This window comes from Salvelinus fontinalis, chromosome 14, assembly GCF_029448725.1.
Source record: "Salvelinus fontinalis isolate EN_2023a chromosome 14, ASM2944872v1, whole genome shotgun sequence".
Lineage (NCBI taxonomy): Eukaryota > Metazoa > Chordata > Actinopteri > Salmoniformes > Salmonidae > Salvelinus > Salvelinus fontinalis.
The window spans coordinates 10,528,801-10,555,923 of record NC_074678.1 but is presented as its reverse complement, the minus strand read 5'-3'; the positions used below and the strand labels follow the sequence as shown (position 1 = coordinate 10,555,923).

At 43.6% G+C, this 27,123-nt stretch overlaps 2 protein-coding genes and 1 non-coding gene across 9 annotated transcripts in view; 2 read left to right on the top strand and 1 right to left on the bottom strand.

Moving 5' to 3' along the window:
* Positions 1–10,117: 10,117 nt before the first annotated feature.
* On the top strand, positions 10,118–12,988 carry LOC129811161 (rho guanine nucleotide exchange factor 19). The gene is made up of 2 exons (XM_055862359.1): positions 10,118–10,473; positions 10,917–12,988. The coding sequence occupies exons 1-2, from the start codon at positions 10,123–10,125 to the stop codon at positions 11,055–11,057; spliced, it is 492 nt and encodes a 163-aa protein (XP_055718334.1). The 5' UTR covers positions 10,118–10,122; the 3' UTR covers positions 11,058–12,988.
* A 7,334-nt stretch (positions 12,989–20,322) lies between these two features.
* On the bottom strand, positions 20,323–20,376 carry LOC129811172 (U7 small nuclear RNA). The gene has a single exon (XR_008752849.1). It is a non-coding gene; the product is annotated as a U7 small nuclear RNA (small nuclear RNA).
* Positions 20,377–25,810: 5,434 nt separating this feature from the next.
* farp2 (FERM, RhoGEF and pleckstrin domain protein 2) overlaps positions 25,811–27,123 on the top strand; it is a 110,976-nt gene continuing 109,663 nt past the window's right edge. For 6 of the 7 annotated variants that reach the window (XR_008761915.1, XM_055943935.1, XM_055943934.1 and 3 more), the window contains exon 1: positions 25,811–25,916. The gene's annotated coding sequence lies outside the window, so the exon portion shown is untranslated. The remainder of the gene's footprint in view (positions 25,917–27,123) is intronic. The other variant, XM_055943936.1, reaches the window with a different exon arrangement.

Here is a 27,123-nt window from a genome sequence, read left to right as displayed (position 1 = left end):
CTCCATAATTCGACGTATTAGGTTATCACACCGTTGATATAGCAACAGTAACATAGCAACATAATAGTTTTTTAAAATCCCATTGTGACGCGGGAGGGGGGCACTTTTTGGCAGGGGGACATTATTTGGCATGACAGGCCCCCTGTAGGTAGGTGCCCCGGGGCCCCAGATGTAGTGATCCGGCCCTGGTCATAGACATGCAGTGCTTGAATTGGGCCAGCGTGGTACACACAGTTACCGAGTGCCAGGCATCGCCTAAAATGTTTGACTGCTTGGGTACCAGCACCTGGCTTAGAAAATATGACCAGCACCCAAAATGAAAAATATCGTCGACATGTCGACATCATATAATGGTGCTTCTACACCTGCATTACTAGCTGTTTGGGGTTTTAGGCTGGGTTTCTGTACAGCACTTCGAGATATTAGCTGATGTACGAAGGGCTATATAAAATAAACTTGATTGATTGATATAGGAGGATATGTTACTTTACCACCCTGAACCTCATCAAAACAAGATCAAGTTTTTTTGCAGGCTTCAATAGAGATCGAAACAGGTCAAAGGTCAAAACAGCACCAGTTCAACTGGTGTTTTCTTGCAGCTCAGTTTCCCTGTAAAAAAAAAAATAGGAAGGGCCATGGTGCGGATCTAGTATCGAGTCCACCCTGTCTTATTCATTATGATCGAAAAGGCAAAACTGATCCTAGACCACCTGTCACACACTGATCTGTTTTACCTGTTTCTGTGCTTGTCTCCCCCCCTCCTCCAGGTGTCTCCCATCTCCCCCTATTATCCCCTGTGTATTTACATATACCTGCGTCTTCTGTTTGTCTGTGCCAGTTCGTCTTGTCCCGTCAAGATCTACCAGCATGTTCCTGTTGTTTCCTGCACTCTAATTTTTGGTTTTCCTAGTCTTCCCAGTTCTGACCTTTCTGCCTGTCCGGACCCTGATCCTGCCTGCCGTCTTGTACCTGCCAGACTCTGATTTGGATTACGACTCTTTACCTGCTTTGACGTACCTTTTGCCTGCCCCTTATACTATAATAAACTCTGAGACTCGTACTATCCGCCTCCTGTGTCTGCATCTTGGTCTTAGCCTGAGCCTTGATACCAGCACTCTATTCTGAAATGTTTTATGAATATGGGCCCAGAGATCTCCAGGTCAGGTCAGAGGTAAACCCCGCCCTGTGCAATTGCGTCCTGGACTTGACGGGCCGCCCCCCCAGGGTGGTGAAGGTAGGAAACAACATCTCCACTTCGCTGATCCTCAGCACTGGAGCCCCACTTGGGTGTGTGTTCAGCCCTCTCCCGTACTCCCTGTTCACCCATGACTGCGTGGCCACGCAAGCCTCCAACTCAATCATCAAGTTTGCAGACGACACAACAGTAGTAGGCTTGATCACCAACAACGATGAGACAGTCTACAGGGAGGAGGTGAGGGCACTCGGAGTGTGGTGTCAGGAAAACAACCTCTCACTTAACGTCAACAAAACAAAGGAGATGATCGTGGACTTCAGGAAACAGTAGATGGAGCACCTCCCCCCTATCCATATTGACGGGACCGCAGTGGAGAAGGTGGAGAGTTTCAAGTTCCTCTGCGTACACATCACTGACAATCTGAAATGGTCCACCCACAACCCTCACAAACTTTTACAGATGCACAATTGAAAGCATCATGTCGGGCTGACTGGTACGGCAACTGCACCGCCCACAACCGCAGGGCTCTCCAGAGGGTGGTGCATTCGGCACAACGCATCACCGGGGGCCAACTACCCTGCCCTCCAGGACACCTGCAGCATACGATGTCACAGAAAGGCCAAAAAGTTTCATCAAGAACATTAACCACCCGAGCCACTGCCTGTTCACCCCGCTATCATCCAGAAGGCGAGGTCAGTACAGGTGCATCAAAGCTGGGACCGAGAGACTGAAAAACAGCTTCTATCTCGAGGCCATCAGACTGTTAAACAGCCGTCACTTACACACAGAGGCTGTTGCCAACATACAGACTTGAAATCATTGGCCACTGTAATAAATGGATCACGAGTCACTTTAAAAATGTTTACATATCTTACAATTATTAACCTTCATTTAACTAGGCAAGTCAGTTAAGAACAAATTCTTATTTTCAATGACGGCCCAGGAACAGTGGGTTAACTGCCTTGTTCAGGGGCAGAAAAACAGATTTTTACCTTGTCAGCTCAGGGATTCGATTTTGCAACCTTTCGGTTACTAGTCCAACACTCTAACCACCTGCCACCCCATTACTCATCTCATATTTATATACTGTATTTTATACCGTCTATTGCATCTTGCCTATGCCACTCAGTCATCGCTCATCCATATATTTATATGTATATATTCTCATTCCATCCCAGATTTGTGTGTATTAGGTAGTTGTTGTGAAATTGTTAGATTACTTGTTAGATATTACTGCATGGTCGGAACTAGAAGCACAGGCATTTCGCTACACTCGCATTTACATCTGCTAACCATGTGTATGTGATCAATAACATTTGATTTGATTTTAGGCTCTATGTGGAGACAAGGCCTCTCCTGGGTGATTTCCTGCCCTGTGTGTCCTCTCACGCCTTTAAGCCAGAGCATGCTGTTAAGCCAGAGCATTTTTAAAATGCGGATGTCTGGAGAGATTATGCCTCTGTAGCTTGGATGTCTGGATGTGAGCCAGCTCGACAGGTAGAGACCAGTCTCCCTCCACATTCCCATAACTTTTACAGTTAAACCCCCCCCCCCCCCCCCCTTAAGTACCTGCTAGTGTGCAGACAGTGGCTGAATCAGGTTCACAAAGAGAGAGACTATACGGGCCTGTGCTTGATGCACTGTGTTTTGTCTGATAGACTAGACTGACGTTTCATTGTGCTGTACTCAGGGAAAGAGATAGCAACATACTATGAGACATACTGCTACGAAGAATACTGCGGATTTAGGACCGTCAGAACTGAGGTGAGTTTGGGAACCGTGCGGCTGCTGTTTGTAATACTGAGGAGTACCGAGCCTCGTACCAGACGACTTTTGCCCCAGAGTCCTCAGTCAAGAATCAGGATTGATTGATAGCTGCAGATATGATATTGTGACCAGGTGCGTCTAGGTGATAGGTGTAGGAGTCAGGCGCTGGAGAGCAGGGATGTCTGAGAAGCGTGTTTTATTAAGACAGTCCATCAACACTGGAATGGCACAAACGAAAAGGACGACGCCCTCGTAACAGAGAACCCGTGCAAACGCACGGAGGAACAAACACAGTTTCCGACATTCATACACTTACCGTAACCGTGAAAACAAAATAACGGTAAATCCGACCGAGCACATCACAACGAAAGACTAATCCCGCACAAACTTAGGCAGGCAACAGGTTACAATTATACACACAGAAATTAAGGCAAATGAAACCAGGTGTGAAAAAGAAGCAAAGACAAAACAGCCAGAAAAGGAAAAAGGGATGGGTGATGGATAGACCTGAGACGCCGACCCCCGAGCGCCGCCCGAACAGGGAGATGAGCCACCTTCGGTGGAAGTCGTGACAGATATGAATTCAGGTACAATAGGGTGTACAATAAATAAAGCTATATCTTTAATTCTATAGCTACTATGGCTGTGTTTAATCAACAGTAGTTACAGTTGAGAACTCAGCAGTAAAGTTGTTTTGTTGTTTTGTTGTTTTGTTGTTGCTGAAGTTCATATCAAACGATCCACTTTTTTATTTCCAAAGAGGCTGCTGTTATTTCTAGTCAAATGTTTAGATCCAAGGAAACACATGAAAACGTTCACTTTCCCTGCCTATCTTATCTCCTCTACTACTTCCTTAGTGAGGGTATAAAGAGATGCACCCACTGGGTCAATGGACTTACTATTATTATCCTGTCTATGTGGTAGGGTGAAACAGGGCTTTGTGTATTACTATGCTAATATCCTGTCTATGTGGTAGGGTGAAACGGGGCTTTGTGTATTACTATGCTATATCCTGTCTATATGGTAGGGTGAAACGGGGCTTTGTGTATTACTATGCTAATATCCTGTCTATGTGGTAGGGTGAAACAGGGCTTTGTGTATTACTGTGCTAATATCCTGTCTATGTGGTAGGGTGAAACAGGGCTTTGTGTATTACTATGCTAATATCCTGTCTATGTGGTAGGGTAAACAGGGCTTTGTGTATTACTATGCTAATATCCTGTCTATATGGTAGGGTGAAACAGGGCTTTGTGAATTACTATGCTAATATCCTGTCTATGTGGTAGGGTAAACAGGGCTTTGTGTATTACTATGCTAATATCCTGTCTATGTGGTAGGGTGAAACAGGGCTTTGTGTATTACTATGCTAATATCCTGTCTATGTGGTAGGGTGAAACAGGGCTTTGTGTATTACTATGCTAATACAGTAGTCATTGGACTGGTTCTTGGCACAGTAATTGTCTAATTTTGTAGCAGTGTTTTTAGATACTGACAAAGCCACTGAACTTTTGCTTTCATTCACAATCTGATATCAGTATTGTATGGTATGACTCCCGTCCCAAGTACAGACACCAAGTACAGACACCAAGTACAGACACCAAGTACAGACACCAAGTACAGACACCCAGTTCAGACACTCAGTTCAGACACTAAGTACAGACACTAAGTACAGACACTAAGTACAGACACATCCCAATGGGAACAGAGGTCTAGTTTAGATTTACATTAGATTGAGTTGTAAACTAATGTTTAATTCAACGTGAAATCAAGGTTAAAAGCTCAAAGTTGGGTGAAAAAAAAACCTAAATGGCCTTACTTTGATGACTTTACGTTAATGACTTTACGTTGATGACTTTTCCACATTGATACCACATCATCATATGGATTTTTTTTTTGGGGGGGGGGGGGTGTTGAAATTACAACCAGTTTTGTTTTGATCCACGTGATTTCTATCGTACTGTGCAATGTATTTTTTCAGACCACATAAATGCTAATGTGAAAGTGCTGTCTGGAGATTGGGCTTGCAAATCCATTCGTAATCGAAGATCTATTGTCCTTCTCTGTTATGTCTTGAACATAAAATCTAATTTAGACCAAAAAAAAATGTCTGTTTGGCCATAGAGAAGGGACTTATTTTAGCGTTCGTCATGAGTCCAGCATATAACATCTGTTTTGTTATTTAACAGTCTTTGAGCTCCGTAAATGGGAATGAAGCCAATGACTTACAGTAACCAGTCAAACGGTTGGACACACCTACTCATTCCAGGGTTTTTCTATATTTTTACTATTTTCTACACAAGACTTGCCTAAAGCTCCCCCAGTACCAGGTGAAAAAATGTATGGAAATAGAAAAGTTATTTTATATATACACAATCACCCGACCTCAACCCAATTGAGATGGTTTGGGATTAGTTGGACCACAGAGTGAAGGAAAAGCAGCCAACAAGTGCTCAGCATATGTGGGAACTCCTTCAAGACTATTGGAAAAGCATTCCAGGTGAAGCTGGTTGAGAGAATGCCAAGTGCTGTCATCAAGGCAAAGGGTGGTTACTTTGAAGAATCTAAAATCTTTTTGTTCAGCACTTTTTTGGGGTTACTACATGAATCCATATGTGTTTTTTCATAGTTTTAATGTCTGCACTATTATTCTACAAAGTAGAAAATAGTAAAAGTAAAGAAAAACCCTTGAATGAGTAGCTGTGTCCAGACTGTTGACTGGTACTGTACGTGCGATATCTCTGTCAAATCCAGCTACAGTATTTGTTTGCCTTCAGCTCAATGCACTTACCGTTCCTACATGTATCAAAACACTTGTTTTAAAAGTGATAGGAATAGAGGGGCTCCCGAGTGGCTCAGTGCTAGAGATCCTGGTTCGAGTCCAGACCGGGAGACCCATGGGGTGGCGTCCAATTGGCCCAGCGTCGTCCGGGTTAGGGGATGTTTTGGCCGGCAGGGATGTTCTTGTCTCGTTGTGCACTAGCGACTCCTGTGGCGGGCCGGGCACAATGCACGCTGACACGGTGGTGTACAGTGTTTCCTTCAACACATTGGTGCGGCTGGCTTCTGGGTTAACCTGTCTAGGCTGAGGGTGCCGCTAGCGGCACTCCACCCCCACCCCCACTGAAAAGGCAGAGCCGCGAAATTCAAAAAAAAAATATTTTTTTAATATTTAACTTTCACACATTAAAGTCCAATACAGCTAATGAAAGACACAGATCTTGTGAATCCAGCCAACATGTCCGATTTTTAAAATGTTTTACAGGGAAGACACAATATGTAAAGATGTACATCTATTACCTAAAAACACATTAGCATAATCCACCATCTTTTATTTGTCCACCAACACCAGTAGCTATCACCAATTCGGCTAAACTAAGATATTTATAGCCCCTAACCAAGAAAAAAACTCATCAGATGACAGTCTGATAACATATTTATGGTATGGGATAGGTTTTGTTAGAAAAATGTGCATATTTCAGGTAGATGGCATAGGTTACAATTGCACCCACCGTCACAAATGGACTAGAATAACTACATAGAGCAACGTGTTTACCTACTTACTAATCATCAAACATTTCGTAAAAATACACAGCATACACTAATCGAAAGACACAGATCCTGTGAATACAGACAATATTTCAGATTTTCTAAGTGTCTTACAGCGAAAACACAATAAATCGTTATATTAGCATAGCACAGGTGCAAACATTACCCCAGCATTGATTCTAGCCAAAGTGAGCGATAACGTCAACATCGCCAAAATATATTATTTTTTTCACTAACCTTCTCAGAATTCTTCAGATGACACCCCTGTAACATCACATTACAACATGCATATACAGTTTGTTCGAAAATGTGCATATTTAGCCACCAAAATCATGGTTAGACAATGGGGAAAGTAGCCCAGCTGGTGAGAAAATGTCCGTGCGCCATATTAGACAGTGATCTACTCTTATACATAAATACTCATAAACGTGACTAAAAAATATAGGGTGGACATCGATTGATAGACAATTTAATTCTTAATACAATCGCGGAATTACATTTTTTTAATTATCCTTACTTTTCAATACAGTTTGCGCCAAGCGAAGCTACGTCAAAAAACATGGCGTCCTAAGCCACTAACATTTTTCGACAGAAACACGATTTATCATAATAAAAATTTCCTACTTTGAGCTGTTCTTCCATCAGTATCTTGGGCAAAGGATCCTTTCTTGGGTCTAATCGTCTTTTGGTGGAAAGCTGTCCTCTTGCCATGTGGAAATGCCAACTGCGTTCAGCATGAACTGGAAGCGTGCCCGGCGATTCACAGCGTTTCAGAAATAAATGTCCCAAAATCGCACTAAACGGATATAAATTGCTATAAAACGCTTTAAATTAACTACCTTATGATGTTTTTAACTCCTATAACGAGTCTTAACATGACCGGAGAAAGATTACTCCCAGCACTAATGCTTGGAACAGGTGCGGGTCGGTGTCCTCCACGCGCATAACGCAGCTCCAAAAGACTTACTAGCTACAGGGTTTTTTAATTTATAGTGCCTGTGAAAGCGCAATCGACCCCATTCAAATCGTCATCACGTAAAGGCATCCAGGGGAAGACGTAAGCAGTGTCCGTATACTCATAGCAATAACAGTGGCCTTTTAACTGACTCCAGATCAGGGGCCAAAATTTCTGAAATCTGACTCCATGTCAGGGAAATTGCTGTAGAATGGGTTCTGTTCCACTTAGAGACAAAATTTCAACTCCTATAGAAACTATAGACTGTTTTCTATCCAATAATAATAATAATATGCATATTGTACGATCAAGAGTTTTGTAGGAAGCCGTTTCAAAAATTACAAGATTACCATAAATAGTGACAACAGCGCCCCCAGCCTCAACAGGTTAAGCGGGCATTGTGTCTAGAAGCAGTGCGGCTTGGCTGGGTTGTGTTTTGGAGTAAGCACGGCTCTCGACCTTCACCTCTCCCGAATCCGTACGGGAGTTGCAGCGATGGGACAAGACTGTAACTACCAATTGGATACCACGAAATCGGGGAGAAAAAGGAGTAAAAATAAATAAATAAAATAAATAAATATTTACACAAAAAGGGAGAGGAATGAGGAGTTTTCTATGGGGCAGTGTGTATCTAGCATCTCAGAGTAGGAGTGGGGATCTAGGATCAGGCCCCTACCGTCAATGAATCTGTGATCTAAAATTAAAACTGATCCTAAATCAGCCCTCTTCCTCTGAGACGCTTCATACATATGGCTCCTCTACACAAAGACCTATTCACAAAAGTGCCCGGCTAATTGTTTCCGCAGATGCAAAACTCCATTAGCTCATTCTGAGGGAACTAACCCAGCTGTTCACACCCAGCCACACCAGGCCATTTCACAGTTAAATTCCTCTGTTATTAGCTTTTAATTGAGGGGGTTTGGTTGGAAGCTCCAGGCTACCATAAAATGTTTACCGAAATATGTAATGTCTCTGTTTACATCCCAAATGGCACCCTATTCCCTAGTTAGTGGACTACTTTTCACCAGAGCTCTATGCACTACATAGGGAATAGGGTGTGATTTGGAACGCACCCTATGACTGTCATTAGAACAGTTGCCAACAAGCAGGGGCAGGGTGAGATCGGCTGTCTGTTACAGTTCCTGGTTGTAAAGCTGTGTTGACTGTACGGGCCACCTGCAGGTTTCCTCTGTGGAACTTAGCGGGGGAAGGGACTTTCTGTCTACTTTAAAATTTGTTATTCAAAAAAAATATATATATATTTAAACTTTATTTAACTAGGCAAGTCAGTTAAAGAACAAATTCTTATTTAGAATGATGGTCTACCAAAAGGCAAAATACCTCCTAAAAAATAAAAATACATTTAATAAAAATATAGGACAAAACACACATCACGACAAGAGAGACAACACAACTCTACATAAAGAGAGACCTAAAGACAACAACATAGCAAGGCAGTAACATAGCATGACAGCAACACCTATTGCACTGCTTCAACTTTCCCTTTGTCCCAGTTTTCTCTGCCATCACAAATCCTCTCTAGACAAAGTTTGGGTCAACTCCATCAATTCCATGGAATTTCAGTTTACTTCCTGAATTGACGGAATTGAAATGGCTTTGACCAACCCTAGCAGACATGACATACACCATCATGTGCTGTGTTTCATACACACACTGAGCCAGTCACGTCATACACTGTGCCTGTCACCTCATACACATTGTTTCTTCACATTCCTGTAGGTTCTTTTTGGAGATCCAAAAAGGTCTGCATGGGTACTGAGAACCAATCAGGGCTCCTACCAACCACTCGACTTCCTAAAGGCCCGTTTCCCTGCCGGGTTCCACCCAAACCCCGGCCCAGAAGGGAACGATGGCACGGCGCCACAGACACTGTGACTGTCCTGAACAGGAACACCTGTACAGGTGAAGGAGGGGACCATGGTCAGGAGAAGGGACAACTGACCAGGAACAAGTCCCTACCACCCCTCATCAATAGCCCGGGGGACTCTATTTCATCTGAAGTTATGATCTCTGGCTCTTCCAGGATCCAATCTGCATCTTCACCGACACCAGCGGAGGAACAAGGGGCTTCCATCAGGTTTACACCTGTTCCAAAGCCTCGTCTCAGAGTCGGACCAACACCTGCAGAGGAACAATGGGCTTCCATCAGATTCACACCTGTTCCAAAGCCTCGTCTCAGAGTCGGACCAACACTTAACCCACACAGCAGAGACTCAGGTAGGACCAACACTTAACCCACACAGCAGAGACTCAGGTAGGACCAAACACTTAACCCACACAGCAGAGACTCAGGTAGAACCAAACACTTAACCCACACAGCAGAGTCTCAGGTAGGACCAACACTTAACCCACACAGCAGAGTCTCAGGTAGGACCAACACTTAACCCACACAGCAGAGACTCAGGTAGGAACAAAAACTTAACCCACACAGCAGAGACTCAGGTCGGACCCTTCAGTTATGAAACTACTGTGTGTTTATTGTGAGAGTTCTGGTAAGACTTCCAATGTCTTCATTACAGACGGCGCATGAAACTCAAAACTTACTAGTGAAGACAGTACATTGGCATCTCTAATACTTTGACGGATACAGTATCATGACAGCTTTCTTGTTTCCATGACAGGTCTGGTAGCAGGACATATGGAGGCGCCCTTATGCTTACGTACCAACCCCGTCCAAAGACTTCCTCCCCCAAACAAGCCCCTCCCAACTTTAAAATTAAACAGTATTGTTCAGAGAATGGTCCACATGAACACTGAGAACAGAAACATTGGATCCATGGTTGTCATTGACACTGAGGGCTCAGTAGCGGATTATACACAGCTTCCAAGAGGCAAGCAGGAGAGGCTGAACACTACTGTGACAGACAAGCTGAAAGCAAACCGCAGAGAGAAAAACGGATTATTAGAAGCCTTGTGGCAGGAACGCAGACTGGTGCAAGAGAGTGGAATACTGTCGTACCTCAACAAGCAAGAGCTGTTGCTACAGGAGGTATACGGTATCATCAGTGTGTTTTCTATACTGTTTGTAAGACATTTATCTAAGCCTTTTCTTTCCAATACGTGTCTTGTTCGTTGTGATTGATGGACACCATTGTATGGATAACTGCATTGGATCTCTCACTCTTTCTCTCTCTCTCTGTCTCCCTCCCTCCTCTCTCTTTCTCTTTCTATATCTGTCTCCCTCCCTCTCTCCCTTTCTGTCTCCCTCCCTCCTCTCCCTTTCTCTTTCCATCTCTCTCTCCCTTTCTCTTTCTCTCTGTCTCTTTCTCTCTGTCTCCCTTCGCCTCTCCCTTTCTCTTTCTATCTCTGTCTCCCTCCCTCTCTCCCTTTCTCTTTCTCTCTGTCTCCCTTTGCCTCTCCCTTTCTCTTTTTATCTCTGTCTCCCTCCCTCTCTCCCGTTCTCTCTCTCTGTCTCCCTCCCTCGTGTCCCAGAGTATGTATGAGGTGGTGACGACAGAGCAGTCCTACCTGGAGAGGCTGGGTGTCGCTGTGAACCATTTCATGAAGTCATCTACCCTGCGTCGAGCCCTGTCACCCAGAGACCACAAGTCCCTTTTCTCTAGTATTGCCTAGATCAGGGAGATTAGCCAGAAGTAAGCCTGCCTGTTACACATTGGGTGCCAATCTAAGGGTGCAAGACTTCATGACTAGTCTTACCTGTACAAAGACCAATGCATTAGCTTGTTGTGCCTTTGAGGACTGATCTGAGAAGATCGTTGTGTTGTCAGATTTTTTGATGCGATGAAGGAGGAGCTGGAGTTTAACCTGCTATGTGACGTTTTGTATTCTCAGCTTTCTAGACATAATGAGGGAGGAGCTGGAGTCTAACCTGCTATGTGACATATTGTATTCTCAGCTTTCTAGATATAATGAGGGAGGAGCTGGAGTCTAACCTGCTATGTGACGTATTGTATTCTCAGCTTTCTAGACATAATGAGGGAGGAGCTGGAGTCTAACCTGCTATGTGACATATTGTATTCTCAGCTTTCTAGACGTAATGAGGGAGGAGATGGAGTCTAACCTGCTATGTGACATGTTGTGTGATGTCATCCATCGCCACGCCAGCAGCCACTTTGGTGCCTATGTGGACTACATCCGTAACATGCCTTTCCAGGAACAGACCATGCACAACCTGGGGTATGCAAAGAATATTTGTTAATATTGCTTCGGCTCTTTCCCAATTCCTCTTTACTCAAATCCTCTTTCCTCACCTCCTCCTCAAAAGACATTGGAGGAGATGGCTAGAGGGGAGGGACATGGGATGTTCTCATCCAATGCGATTTGAGAAGAATGCGAGGAGAGAGGATGCAAGGAATCAATGAAAAACTTAATTTAGAAAGAGCCCTGGTCTCAGATGTGCTCATTCCATGTGTCAGTTGTATTGGTAGTATCACGTTTCCAGTATGATCCAGAGGCAGACAGTGTAAAATAAACAAAAGTGTATTTCTAATACGGGTGCAGGCAAATGACAGGTCAGGGCAGGCAGGGGTCAATAATCCAGTTAGGGGGGCAATGTACAGAACGGCAGGCAGGCACAGGGTTTGCAGGATTCCACCCGGAAGGACAGATTCCGGGTGGACAGCCATACCTTCTGCCCGAGATGATACCGGGGAGCCGGGGTCCGGTGGCGATCCGCTTGTCATCGATACCTGGAGGTGGTCTTGAGGAGGGCCGAACGGGCTCTCCTCCAGGTACGACGACAGCGGCGGACAAACACCTGGGCAGAAGGTATGTCTTCTTTCTGCTCAGGGAAGAGCGGGGGCTGATACCCCAGGGAATGGTGATAGGCCCGTGGCAGAGCAGGGAAGGGTGTTGTGGGTGTATTCGACCCACACAAGCTGCTGGCTCCAGGTGGTGAGGAGACCAGGCAGCGCAGAGTAGTCTCAAGGTCCTGGTTGGCTCGCTTCGACTGGCCGTTGGACTGGGGGTGGAACCAAGAGGACAGGCTGGCTGACGACCCAATGAGGGTGCAGAACGCCTTCCAGAACCGGAACGAGAAACCAGGGTGCTGTAGCCCCAGGTAAAGCGGCAGTAAAAGTTGGTGAAACCCAGGAACCGCTGCAGCTGGTTCTCCAGGAGGCATTGGAGAACCTGCCGGACGTGAAGCACGTGTTCTTGGGCGGAGCGAGAAAAGACTGATGTAGGCTGTGGCCAATCCACCACCGCTCTCACCTTCTCGGGATCCAGCTGTACGCTCCCTGCAGCGATGATGTAACCCAGAAAGGGGATGGTGGAGCGATGGAATTCGCACTTCTGCTTTTACAAAAAGCTGGTTCTCCAGGAGGCATCGGAGAACCAGCCGGACGTGGAGCACGTGTTCTTGGGCGGAGCGAGAAAATACGAGGATGTCATCAAGGTAGACGAAGACAAACCGGTTCAACATGTTGCTGAGAACATCATTAACCAGAGCCTGGAACACAGCAGGAATGTTGGTAAGGTCAAAGGGCATGACCAGGTACTCGTAGCAGCCGCTGGCCATGTTGAATGCAGTCTTTCACTCGTCCCCCCCCGTGGAGCGGCTCGAAGGCCGAGGAGATGAGAGGTAGCGGTTCTTCACCGTGATGTCATCGAGACCTCGGTAGTTGTCCTTCTTCTACACAAAGAAGAACCGGTGGGGGAGGCAGAAAGACGAATCAACCCAGCAGCTATGAACCCAGCAGTCCTAAATGTACACTACCGGTCAAAAGTTTTAGATCACCTAATCATTCAAGGGTTTTTCCTTATTTTTACTATTTTCTATGTTGTGGAATAATAGTGAAGACATCAAAACTATGAAATAACACATATGGAATCATGTAGTAACCAAAAAAAGTGTTCGGGAAGAGGTGAATTGGCAGCCTTTGGAGACTCTCGGAGGAATTTGGGTATCCTCAGGTTCTCTCGGCAACAGAGCCGTCGGGGACTTCCGGGATACCTCAGAAGTGAAGTGGAAACCTTGGACGGGTGAGTGAAGAGGAAACCTTGGACGGGTGAGTGAAGTGGAAACCTTGGACGGGTGAGTGAAAGTGGAAACCTTGGACGGGTGAGTGAAAGTGGAAACCTTGGACGGGTGAGTGAAAGTGGAAACCTTGGACGGGTGAGTGAAAGTGGAAACCTTGGACGGGTGAGTGAAATCAAATCTCCTCTCCTTCCTTTCTTCCTGTAGTCGCCCATCGATCAGAATGGTCAAGGTGATGAGCGAATCGAGATCCGTCGGTAGTTCCAGGGCAGCAAGCTCGTCTTTTACTTCCTCTGAAACTCCGTGCAGGAACATGTCAAACAGTGCTTCCGGGTTCCAGGCACTCTCAGCTGCCTACGTCCAGAACTGAAGTCGCCTGTTGTGGGAACCTTTCCGAAGCTGGAGTGACTTCCGGGCAGCCTCTTTTGACAACGGAGCATCGAAAACCTTCTTTACCTCTGCCACGAACTCCTCCAGACGGGAGCATACGGCCGACTGTTGTTCCCATACAGCATAGCCCAGGCGAGAACCCTCCCAAACATCAGCGTGATGAGATATGCTATCTTAGAGCGGTCCGAGGGGAAAGAGGAGGGCTGCAGCTCGATGATGAGTAAACACTGAGCGAGAAACGGCCGACAGCTGCCCGACTCTCCATCAAAGCGCTCCGCGGGAGGTAAGCGGGGTGACGGTACTGCAACAGCCGGGTAACTGAGGGGCTGGGAGGTTACCATCGTGGTAGCCTGCATACTAGACAACCCACGGAATTGCTCCAGCAATGTGTTCAATGCTTGGTCGTGGCATCCGGCTAAGGTCTGCAACTCCTCGTGCCATCCAATGGTGGCTCCTTGGGAGGAGAGGGCGTCGTGGAGCTGGTCCGAGTCTGCTGTGTCAGACAATGGCGAGTTCGTACTATCACGTTTCAGGTATGATGCAGACAGTGTCGAAGAAACAACAGTTTATTTCTAATACAGGGGCAGGCAAACGACAGGTCAAAGGCAGGCAGGGGTCAATAATCCAGGGAGGGTGCAAAGGGTCCAGAACGGAAGGCAGTCTCAGTGTCAGGGCAGATAGGATTCAATAATCCGGTAAGGTGGGGTAAGGTACAGAACGGCAGGCAGGCTCAGGGTCAGGGCAGATAGGATTCAATAATCCGGTAAGGTGGGGTAAGGTATAGAACGGCAGGCTCAGGGTCAGGGCAGATAGGATTCAATAATCCGGTAAGGTGGGGTAAGGTATAGAACGGCAGGCTCAGGGTCAGGGCAGGCGGAACGATCAAAACCAGGAAGGACTAGAAAACAGGAGCAGAGAAACAGGCAGGAACAGGGGAACAAACAAAACTAACTGGCAACAGACAAACAGAGAACACAGGTATAAATACACAGGGGATAATGGCGAAGATGGGCGACACCTGGATGGAGGTGGAGACAATCATAAAGACAGGTGAAACAGATCAGGGTGTGACAGGTAGTGAGACAGGACAGAGCATTATTGGTACTGTAGTGTATTATGCTACAACAGAGACTTTGTTTATACCTGTTTTGTAACTCTAATGCGTCCCCCGAGTAGCAGGGAGAACCCCCAGATCGTGGAAATATTAAGGAAGTTACAAGATGACCAACGCTGTTATCGTCTGCCCCTGAAGTCCTTCCCTTTCAGAGGATCACACGACTCAAGATCCTCATAGAGGTGAGCGGTGTGGAGATGTTACATTGTACCCTATTAAATAAATATGACCCGGTACTGCCATTATGCAAGATAATGCAGATTCATATCGATGGTATTCCTGGTCCTAGAACATTTAGAAGAGTGCAGAGCAGGGGTCAGAGAGGCAGGTGTCTACAGAGAAAGCACTGAGAGCACTCATAAAGGTATACAACTTTTCACCTATTATTACCTGTCAGGGCAATGAGATTGAGACTGTAACCTCATATAAATATCTTGGAATTTTAATTGATGACGGCCTCTCTTTTAAATTGCATTTTGAACAATTTACAAAAAAAATTAGGCTGAAATTGGGATTTTATTTTAGGAATAAGACCTGTTTTTCTTTTGAAGCCAGAAGGAGGCTAGTATCAGCTACATTTATGCCTTTACTAGACTATGGGGATATTTTATATATGAATGCTTCCGCTCAGTGTTTGAGATCAATTGACACCCTTTACCATGGCACTTTGAGATTTATTTTAAACTGCAAAACCCTTACTGTCACGCCCTGACCATAGAGATCCTTTTATTCTCTATGTTGGTTAGGTCAGGGTGTGACTAGGGTGGGTTATCTAGGTTGTTTTATGTTTATGTTGGCCTGGTATGGTATGGTTCCCAATCAGAGGCAGCTGTTTATCGTTGTCTCTGATTGGGGATCATATATAGGCAGCCATTTCCCCACTGGGTTTTTGTGGGATCTTGTTTTGAGTCAGTGCATGCGGCACCTCAGTACTGCACGGTCGTTGTTGGTTACTTGTTTTTATTTTTGTAAGTTTCACAAAATAAAAGATGTGGAACTCAGAGCACGCTGGGCCTTGGTCCGTGACACTTACGCACCACTGCACTTTGCATACCAGGGATGGCTGGCCTTCTCTAGTCACTCGTATGCTCAGTCACTGGTATACTTTTATTTACAAACCCATTTTGGGTTTACTACCTTTTTATTTGGGCATTTTTACTGTTCAGAAATGTGGTGGGTAGTCTCTTCGTTAGCTGGACTTTATCCTACTAACTGTTCCAAATGTCTGAACTGAAATTGGTAAATAGGCTTTTATGTACTCTGCGCCATCGTCTTGGAACGCCTTACAAAATACTTTTAAACTGGAAGAACTTGTCCCAATTGGTATTTTTAAATCACTGATGAATGATCTTGAGACTGATTCCCTGACCTGTCAATGTTTTTAATTTGCTGTTTTTGATTTTGTTATACTCTTGTGAATTCTATGGTTTTTACTAGATTATTTGAAGTTTTTCATGTTGTTTCTCTGTAATTTTTGTAATGACTTGGTGCTGCTTATCTAGGCCAGGACCCTCTTGAAAAATAGATTTTAAATCTCAATGAGCCCTTCCTGGTTAAATAAAAGTTAATAAAATAAAAAATAAATACATTGCAATTAGGGCTGTTGCGGTGACCATATTACCGCCACACCGGCGGTCACGAGTCATGAAGGGAGTCAAATTCCATGTGACTTTTTAGTCACGGTAATTAGGCTTCTCCAAACTCTGATGGTGCCGATGGTCATTAGTAGCCTACCAAACTTGCTAACTGCCTGGTACTCAGCACACTCTATTGTCCCGCTAATCTCTCTGACATCAATGCAAATGTATTTGAAAATCGAATCAAACACTTTAGGAGAGCCGATGAGCTCATGTTGCGCAAAATTTCTAGAGGTTATGCAATTGCACGAGAAAACAGTGTGATGGCCTCTATTAAAAAGAGGAGGATCCCATCATCATTCTATGGGCTAGACCTACTACATTCTATGGGCTATGCCTACTATATTTATTTCTCAACTTTCCTAATATTGAGCACATTGCTTATCTTTACTCCAGGACGATAGCCTGCCTGGCTGGCATGAAAATGAACCACGGGAAAGCGTCCTCCATTCACAATTTAAGTGCATAGATGACAGGTATTTTTTCCAATGCCCCTGTTTTGAGAAAGGTGCATGATAATGGTCCATTCTAAATCCAAACAAATTTCACGCATATATTATTTAGTACATTTAAAGACAAGACTAAATCAAGAATAGTTTGATGGGTGACAATATAGCCTATCTTTTGTGAATTATATATTATCACTTGTAAATGATGCCCAGCGTAAAGCAAGAAACAATGCCTTTTTTGTGTGACTTTTTCTAATCATAGTCGCACACCATGTGTAGCCTAGCCCATAGGCCTATATGTTTTGATAAGGTTTGTATCACAACTAAAGTGGACAAATAACTTCTAAAAATTTAGCACATTATTCCACTTTACAAGGGGTGTAGAGCCTAACTGGCATACATAAGCACCATCAACTACTATGGGGAATAGTATATTGACATAGTGGTAATGCTTTTGCTGTTCGTTAAGCCTACTCATCTTGTTTGCTGATGAAAAGTAAATGTGGACAGTTCTTCCAATATCTTCATTATATACCAAGGAATTGGATAAGGACGCACGCAGTTGTGCGTCCCCGATATGTCTTTCTTCACTTGTAGCCTGTGAGAAAGAGCCGATCACGTGAGCCATGTGAGTGAGAGGTTCTTCTGAGCACCTTCAGGGATGAAGGGCATAATGCCACACTCTGGGTCAAGGGCACAACCGCCACTGACCACAAAAGACATGGATCTTTTTATGGTGCATTACGGCCACACAAAGGGGACGTCCCCGGGAAAATTCGATGCATTAGCAAGTGCTTGTCAAATTGTGAATGAGAGACTGATGAAGTGTGTACAGCCTGCGCAAAAAACAAACAAAGCAGAGGTCATGCATTTCATGCAACTTTTTTCAAATCATCATTAGAGTCTCATCATTCAGCCTTACAGCGTATTAAACATCAAAACATCTAGCCCAACATTTGTAGAACAACTAAAGTTACATTCATTACTGTAAATTAAGCATATATGAGTTTCTATTTCTTTGTTAACTGTTCAACACAGAATAGCCGTATGTTCACACTCCCTCAAATCGTTTGGAGAAAATATCCCTTCTATTTTATTCAGCTTAGTTCAATTGTTTTCTTGTTACTATAATATTAAATAATACCATAGAATTCTAAGCACATCTTGTCTGCTAAATGAACTAGTGTAGCCCACAGCCATTTGGCATAGCCAGATCAGGACCTAACATAAGGACAACTCAGAGTATGCTATTCTGTTCTTCTGAAATAGACTACATTTTCTTCATATCATGTTTCTTTAGACCTGTCTAAAATAAATAATGGATTTATTGTGATGGTGTAGACTATATTACATGGATTTATTAGACTTTTTAAAATGTAGATGTTCCAAAGGTCTGCATCAGTGGCTCGAAGGCTGTGTGTGGAAGCCAGGAGATGCTAAATGTGTTTACGGTAGGGCAATTACCGTGAGACCGGCATTTATTTGCTTGACAATCACCGGCTGACGAAATTTCGTGACCGCCACAGCCCTAATTACAATACTTTATAATATTAGACACACAGGACCAACACAATTTCCACCCAATGGCATTGAGCGCATCGTGCCCTCTGACCCCTCAGGTAGTTGAGGCCTCCAATAGGGAGGTGGGGAGGATGAAGATGATGGAGGAAATCGTTCACATCGCCAACAAAACTGAGTTTGAATGCAAGGTGAAAAGAAATGCTAGATAAGATTTTGATTTTCAATTAAGTAGCATTAAATGGTGATAAATAATAAATCAGTAGAGATCCGAGAATGAGATTTAACCAGAACTCTTAATCAAACCTTACGTCCTAGTCACACGTGTTTTCCCTCTTCAAGGCCCTGCCCCTGGTATCTTCCTCTCGCTGGCTAGTGAGACAGGGGCAACTAGCTCAGCTGTCAGAGAAAGAGAACATCTTTGGTCACCGGAAGCTCTGTCACATCTACCTTTTCCTCTTCAATGACCTACTGCTGGTGACCACTAGGAAAGGGTCTGTGGGGATATATCATCTTACACTTACTATACAGTCCTAGTATAGTAGTCTCCGTTTCAGTCTCAAGTTACAATACACTGACTGTTATGATGTTGTTGTGCCTGATAACAACATTTTATTGGATCTTAGCATGGATCGGTTTGTGGTGCGGGATCATGTCCACCGTTCCCTGATAGAGGTGAGTGAAGGACTGGAGGAGAAGGAGGATTTGGTGTGTGCTTCATGGGAGAGGATGTTCTGCCTAGCTCTGCTGAAGAACCAGAAGGGAACAACATCTCAGTTGCTTCTGCAGGCGTCCACACAGTAAGTTTACCACATATCCCACAGATCAGCAAAACCACATCTTAGCTCCTGCTGCACCCACCTCCTAGTGAGTTAGTTTACACATCCTAGATCAGACCAATGAGGCATGTAACCACACAGAATATGTATATCTATGGATCGGACAGGCAGTACTACTACACTAGCCCACATAAAAAAATACTATAGTACTGCATACTATGGTATAAATACTGTAGTATTACTATATTTATATACTATAGTATTCACTGTTGGGTTTTTGCGGACATGACTGTATTATACTGTAAAATTTATAGTCTACTATAGTATAAATACTATAGTTAATCGTTATGCGGAGTGGAACAAGGAAACCCAAGAGCAGACTCAGACGAGGAGACTGGGATGAAGTAACCAAGGTATTTATTGAAACACAGGGGGAAGATGGAGTGCAGGCCAGGGGAAGCTCGAGTGGGTTGCAGGAAACCAGGTGCGGAGGCTGAGGCTGGAGCGAGAGTGGTTGGAACAGGGTAAGCAGGTCAGGAGGGGAATCCAAGGGAGCAGTAGAGTGGGGAATTCAGGGCAGAGTAGCAGGATGACGAGAAGTGGGACTGGAGACAGGGACCAGAGTCAGAGAGGGCAGAACTGTAGCAGAGAGGAAAACCGTGTCAGGCAAGGAAAACAGGCACAACAGGATAACAGGATCTAAATAGTAACAACCGGCTAGAAACGTAGACATACAGAGCAGAGATTACGATCTGGCAGCGTGGAAGTGGCAGGACTGAGTATTTGTAGAGGTCTTGATTATGGAACAGGTTGCAGCTGGTGGGGATCTGCTCCGACTCCAGCACACCTATCTCCACCCACACAATCAAACACACACACAGAGAAGGAGAGGGAGAGAGTACTGGAGGAGTGGTGGCAGGTCAAGGAGACACAGGATGAGCAGTAGAGGGCGTGGCAGGAGCAGATGTAACAGTTAGTGTTTTTGTTTTATTATCTTTGACATACAGTATAAGTAGGGCCTTTTTCCTTGAGGAAACCTACTGGATAAATACTAAAAGAGCACATTTTCCATAACCTCTAGGTAGGTAGAACTGTAGTCTGAACAAATAGGTCAGAGCTTCTGCTCTTTTCTATAACCTGCAGGGAACAGAATGTATGATCTATACTTGGCATGCAAGTTTCTCACTTATGGTTGGCACAAATTGGGACATTGGGGAGCGGAATGGGTGGGGTAAATGCAAATTAAATACTGTAGTATTACTTGTTGTTACCAATAACATCTTACTAACTTGTTGTTACCAATAACATCTTACTAACTTGTTGTTAACACTAACATCTCATTAACTTGTTGTTACCAATAACATCTCACTAACTTGTTGTTACCAATAACATCGTACTAACTTGTTATTACCATAATTAACATCTCACTAACTTGTTGTTACCAATAACATCTCACTAACTTGTTGTTACCAATAACATCTCACTAACTTGTTATTACCATAATTAACATCGTACTAACTTGTTATTACCATAATTAACATCGTACTAACTTGTTATTACCATAATTAACATTGTACTAACTTGTTATTACCATAATTAACATCGTACTAACTTGTTATTACCATAATTAACATCGTACTAACTTGTTATTACCATAATTAACATCTTACTAACTTGTCACCACTAACATCTTACTAACTTACTGTCAAGAGAATTATGTTCTCAGTGTTCATAAACCCAATTCAATTATACTACTCAGTCTGCGACCTAGAATTTATAAGATCCTGATCGAATGAAACAGACGGAGGCCCAGCTACAATAGTCAAAAAAGGTTTATTCACGGGAACGTTCTAAAGTCAAGAATACAAAACAAATCCTTTTATACTGACTTCTCACGCACACCCATTCACACAAACATAGGCACAGAATGTCCTGCTACGCACACACGTTCACACTAACAGAAGGTATGCTACGCACATACTGTCTCACTACCCAGCCGACAGAGATTAGGGAGACCTTGACCTTGAGACGTACTCCCCGTTCTCTCCCAAATCTCTAGTCAGTTCGGCACCGAGCTCAGACAGTCTGTGTTTATAATACCATAAAGACATCATTAGCTATATTGTTTTACCCTAATTCTGACTAGAACTACACATTTATTGATTATGATTTCATACATTCTAATCAATTCCATTACAATTATATGTTTCAGGGTGGAATATTCTAATCATTCAATTAACAGATAAATCCCATTAACACTTACCAACGGGGCGGCAGGTAGCCTAGTGGTTAGGGGGTTGGGCCAGTAACCGAAAGGTTGCTAGATTGAATCCCCGAGCTGACAAGGTAAAAATCTGTCGTTCTGCCCCTGAACAAGGCAGTTAACCCACTGTTCCTAGGACCGTCATTGAAAATAAGAATTTGTTGTTAACTTGCCTTGTTAAATAAAGGTCAAATAAATATTAAAAAACTTGCTATTATGACTAACTTCTTACTAATTTGTTATTACCATCAACATCTTACTAACTTGTTATTACCATAATTAAGGTCTTACTAACTTGTTATTACCATAATTAACACCTTTTTGTTAATCTCTTTATTTTTTAAAATCTTTTAACTTATTAGTTTGTTTTAATTAAAATCAGTTCAGGAAATGAGCCAATCACGCTTTTGTGATCCACAAACACTCCGTAAGCATCCTTTAATACCCAGCCTTGACTTAACCAAGCCCTCCCTCTTTGCCCCCTGCCTGCCTTGCCTCCTCCTCTCCTCTCATTCCATGAGCAGAGGCTCTGAACTATCCAATCAGACCCCAGTCCAGCCAGGCACCTGTACAAAATTGGTCCTGATGAAGACTGAGGTGTATTAAACAAACTAAACCCATTTTTAATTTTAACAATAAAGAAGCACTTTTATCCTTCCACTATCCTCCACGAGTTCCTGAATTTCCTCTTCACTTGAGAGTGAGATAGCGGAAATGTTCACTTCCCTTTAAACCTGTGAGAAGCTTGATTTAAGGGAGAGTGACTGGCTTCGCAGTACCGCAGCTTCCGGGTACCATAGACTATAAAGCACAGCTCATTTTTTCTGGTGCTAAATAATGTTCGGTGCTCCTAGCTTTTAAGTTGGCAGCGCCAGTGCTATCAATAGAGAAAATGTTTTAGAGCCCTGAGTGTGACAGTTTTAACTTCCTGTCTTCCGCTGCTGTAGCGCAGAGAAGATAACCTGGATGGAGATGTTGAGTCATCGAGTGGACGGGATGGAAGGAATCTATGAAGAATGGGGTGAGTGTCATTCAGGGACCTTATCTTTTTACCAACAGATGACTCAGGAATAAATTAGATTGGGATCCTGATCGTGTTGTTGCCTCCAAATGGAAAGATAACTCAGGAATAAGATAACTCAGGAATAAGATAACTCAGGAATAAGATAACTCAGGAATAAATTAGATTGGGACCCTGATCGTGTTCTTGCCTCCAAAAATGGAAATTGCACAGGTTTACTGGACTGTCAGATTATCTTAAAGGCCCTGTTGTTTCTCGTCTTTCCACTAGAGGTCAGAAGACTCAACGATATACGGCAGAGATTTAGCAAACGATTATTCAGGTTCCATAGGCCTCTTCAATGGGACTTCTGTTTATTCATTCAATATTGTGTTTAAAAAACGAATAAGTCAAACAACAACACGTATTATAAGGTGTAATCCACATTTATAAATACACATATTTAGAACCTTAAAGACGTCGCCTGTGTCAGACTGTCCTCGGGTACGATGCACTGAGGTCTACGTAGCACAGCAGCCAGGGGAACTGAGTGTACAGCTGGGGGATACCATCAACGTGATACAGAAAACTGCTGATGGTACGTTATGTGGACCAGAAAATCATGACAGTGTTCTTCACTCAGGTACTACTGCTCTACCGGGTACAGGCAAAGGAGGATGGGGCCACCCCCCCCCAAGCTGAGTCTAGTTCCCATAGAGATCCTATTAAAGTACTACAGGGTCTATGTCATAAACTCTCAAAGTGCCCGAATTGGGTGAAAATGTCAGCCATCTTGGTCAGGGAGACATCCAAAAACCAGTCTATTTGGATTGAATGGCAGTAGAGGCATAGGTGATGCATTTCCTGCTTTTACTCATGCAGGACAATAAAAGTAAGGCATGTGATGTATCAGAAATTGTGTAATGGAATTAAAAGTCAACCTAAAATATTGATATATATAATGATAAATACAGTTTATAAGGGTTGTATACCAATTTTCTGTAAATAGCCTCTAAAATATATGTAAACAGACTATAATGTCCTCAGATGTATATTTCTTGTGAAGCTGTGAGTGATGTTATATGATACAACGTCAGTAGTTGTTGCATTTACAACTTGTCTAAGTCCTGTCATCGACTGGACCGACTGCATTGTTTAAAACAGAATGTTGGGGGGGCTCCCGAGTGGTGCAGCGGTCTAAGGCACTGCTTCTCAGTGCTAGAGGTGTCACTACAGACTCTGGTTCAATTCTAGGCCGTATCACCAACCGGCCGTGATTGGGAGTCCCATAGGGAGAACGCATAATTGGCCCGGCGTCGTCCGGGTTTTGGCCGTGGTAGGTCGTGGTTGTAAATGAAAAAAGTATTGGCTAGCTAGCTAATACACATACAGTTGCAGATAACTTCTTCACATTCATTGTTTTACACAATATGTTATCACAGCACTGGCAAACCATGGTTGACCAACTCCCTGACAGACATGGCTGACTGTTGGACCATCTTAAGAAGGTCCCATGCTAGTATTCTAACTCCTCATTCTATGGCAGTTCTTCTCAAGGTGTATTCCTTCTACAGAGTGTTTCCCTTGCCACTGTGCTTCTGCTTGCCCTTTGAGGTATAGGGTATAGGCCGGGTTACTGTAAAGCACTTCAGGACAATTTCCTGTGGATGTAAAAAAAAAAAAAAAAAAGGGGGAAATATAAATCAATGTGATTTTACAGGTTAATTTGCTTTTTCCAATCTCAGTACTGCTTGTATCATGTCTTGGAAGGCCATCTTCATGCCCCCCACTAACAACATGTCTCGCTATCCCAGGTTTCCTAGAGGGCAGGAGACTTGTGAGCGGGGTGAGCGGGGCTGGTTCCCGGATTACTGTGCGGTGCAGATCGCCAATGAGTACGTCCAGAGAAAAAACCTCAGGCAGCGCCACCATGTTTTACAGACTGCCGACCACTTCCTGACCCGACGGCACACTGTTCCCCAGGCAACTGCCTGCTTCAGATAGGAAGGTCTTTCTGAACGAGGTCTGCATACCCAAATGGCTTCCTATCTATCCCTTATATCAGGGCGTTCACACCTGATTCTAATAATTAGACAGTTGATAAACTGAATTAGGTTACTTACAACTGGGGTTGGAGTGAAAACCTACAGAGGGTAGCTCTCCAGGAACAGGTTAGGAGAGCCCTGGTGTAAACCTACAGGGAGGGTAGCTCCCCTGGAACAGGGTTGGAGAACCCTGGTGTAAACCTACGGGAGGGTAGCTCTCCAGGAGCAGGTTTGGAGAGCCCTGGTGTAAACCTAAAGGGAGGGTAGCTCCCCTGGAACAGAGTTGGAGAGCCCTGGTGTAAACCTACAGGAGGGTCGCTCTCCAGGAACAGAGTTGGAGAGCCCTGGTGTAAACCTACAGGAGGGTCGCTCTCCAGGAACAGAGTTGGAGAGCCCTGGTGTAAACCTACAGGAGGGTCGCTCTCCAGGAACAGTGTTGGAGAGCCCTGGTGTAAACCTACAGAAGGGTAGCTCTCCAGGAACAGGGTTGGAGAGCCCTGGTGTAAACCTACAGGAGGGTAGCCATCCAGGAACAGGGTTGGAGAGCCCTGGTGTAAACCTACGGGAGGGTAGCTCTCCAGGAACAGGGTTGCAGAACCCTGGTGTAAACCTACAGGAGGGTTGCTCTCCAGGAACAGAGTTGGAGAGCCCTGGTGTAAACCTACAGAAGGGTAGCTCTCCAGGAACAGGGTTGGAGAGCCCTGCATGATGCACTTCTTCTGATCAGGGCCAATAGGGCTCTGGTCAAAAGTAGTGCACTATATAGGGAAAAGGTTGCCATTTGGGAAGGCAGAGGAGATATAACCAGTCACTGTCTTGCTGCATTTCAGTCAGTTGATAATGTTCAGCTATTAATTTACTCTGCACCTAACTGTTTATTTTTACTATGTTTCTTGTTCTGTTTATACACATTTTATTTAATTGAACTGACATATGACAGAATATCATTATAACTTATTGCAATTTAATTATTTGAATGAAAATAAACTACAACGTATGAAATTGATTTGATTAATAACCGCGATATTTCTTATAATATCCCATATATCAGATTAACCAATTACAATAACTTCCTTGGTTACTTTTCATCCAATCAAGATTTGTAAGTTAATTCCATAAATTCCCATATTCACCAATCGTAAGGGACCTATCAAATGCAATCTGAACCAATAAGAGAGCGAATTAGTTGTGTTCTGTCCAATGACGAAGTGTCTTGTGGCTGCGAGCTTTTCCCGGAGACCGATCCAGTATATCGGATTCATTATTGGAGTTCCAGTATTTCAAGACGAAGGACAGAAGGTACGATCGCTTTATTTATTTTTTAACGGATTTATTGTTGCAATTTACTGTTGTTACTTTTTGTTGTTGAAACATTGATTTATCAAATGCACTACAGAAAGATACAAAGTAACGAACGTTCTGAAGTTACTCAATCAGTGGGAAATGCATGTTTTTTTAATGTAGGTTTCTCGTCGGTGTAACGTAAGTTTTTTTTCTTCGGCATAAATTATAACAAACAGTAAATGTCACTGTTTTCGAGGCTCTTGATTGCTTCTTAGCGCAAGTTAAAATAAACTATCACAACAATCTCATGGCCACTTTAATTCACTTTGATTGCAAAAGCAGCTATAACCAGCAACTAACTATGTTAATTTGTTTCACTTTCCCATCGGATATAGTGTGGCATATGTAAGTCAATCGCTGATCATTTTCATTAATGTTTTAATACACATGTGCTATTTTATCGACCACGATGTCAAATGAAATCGTTTTGCACTTAAAATGTCCGGTCGTACGTTGGACCAAATAAAAGTAGCATTTATGGGCGTGAGGTTGGCCAGGGGTTCTCCTGGGTGCAACATGCAGAATTCATTAGAAATCCAATATATTCTAAAAATATATATATAAATTCATTGGAATATGGACAGGGCAGACAGGGTTTGAGTTTATCTGCAATGCAGATATATTATTATATTCAATGCAACGCATTGAACCACTGACGCAAACTGTCTTTAGAGTCACCATGTCGCGAGGCCTCAGGCGGAGGAGCCACTTACTCACTACTAACTTTACCTGTTGCATTTCTTTTCCACACAAGTTCAGATTTTGACTTCATGCGCCATTGTGTTATTCATAGCTAACACGTAGTTAATCAATTGCATGTAGATGGTATTGTCAAAACAATGTTAAGCAAAGGCCCAAGTCCTACACAGACAGTGTGGAGATAGCCTACTACATTATGTGTTGACGTGTTCTGACTGAGATGCGGGTTAGAGTTTGAGACCCAAGAGTGCCAAGCGTCTCTGCCGACCAAGCCTATGCCTTCCCACAAAAAAATGCCTCAACGGAAATAATTATATCAGAAATAGAAAGGTACTAAAATAAAAAACAAAAGGCACGGGGGAAAGTTAAGAAATATATATATTTTCATATTAAATGTTCTGTTGTATTTTAATGGACTGAGACTAAACCACAATAGTGCTATTTCAGTCCAAACTTTTCTCAT

What these genes read in the sequence shown, in the direction of transcription:
- LOC129811161 (XM_055862359.1), top strand. Translation starts at nt 10,123, where the DNA reads ATGGAGGCGCCCTTATGCTTACGTACCAACCCCGTCCAAAGACTTCCT. An exon ending in AAGAGCTGTTGCTACAGGAG is followed by an intron (nt 10,474 to 10,916) that starts GTATACGGTATC and finishes CTCGTGTCCCAG; the next exon opens with AGTATGTATGAGGTGGTGAC.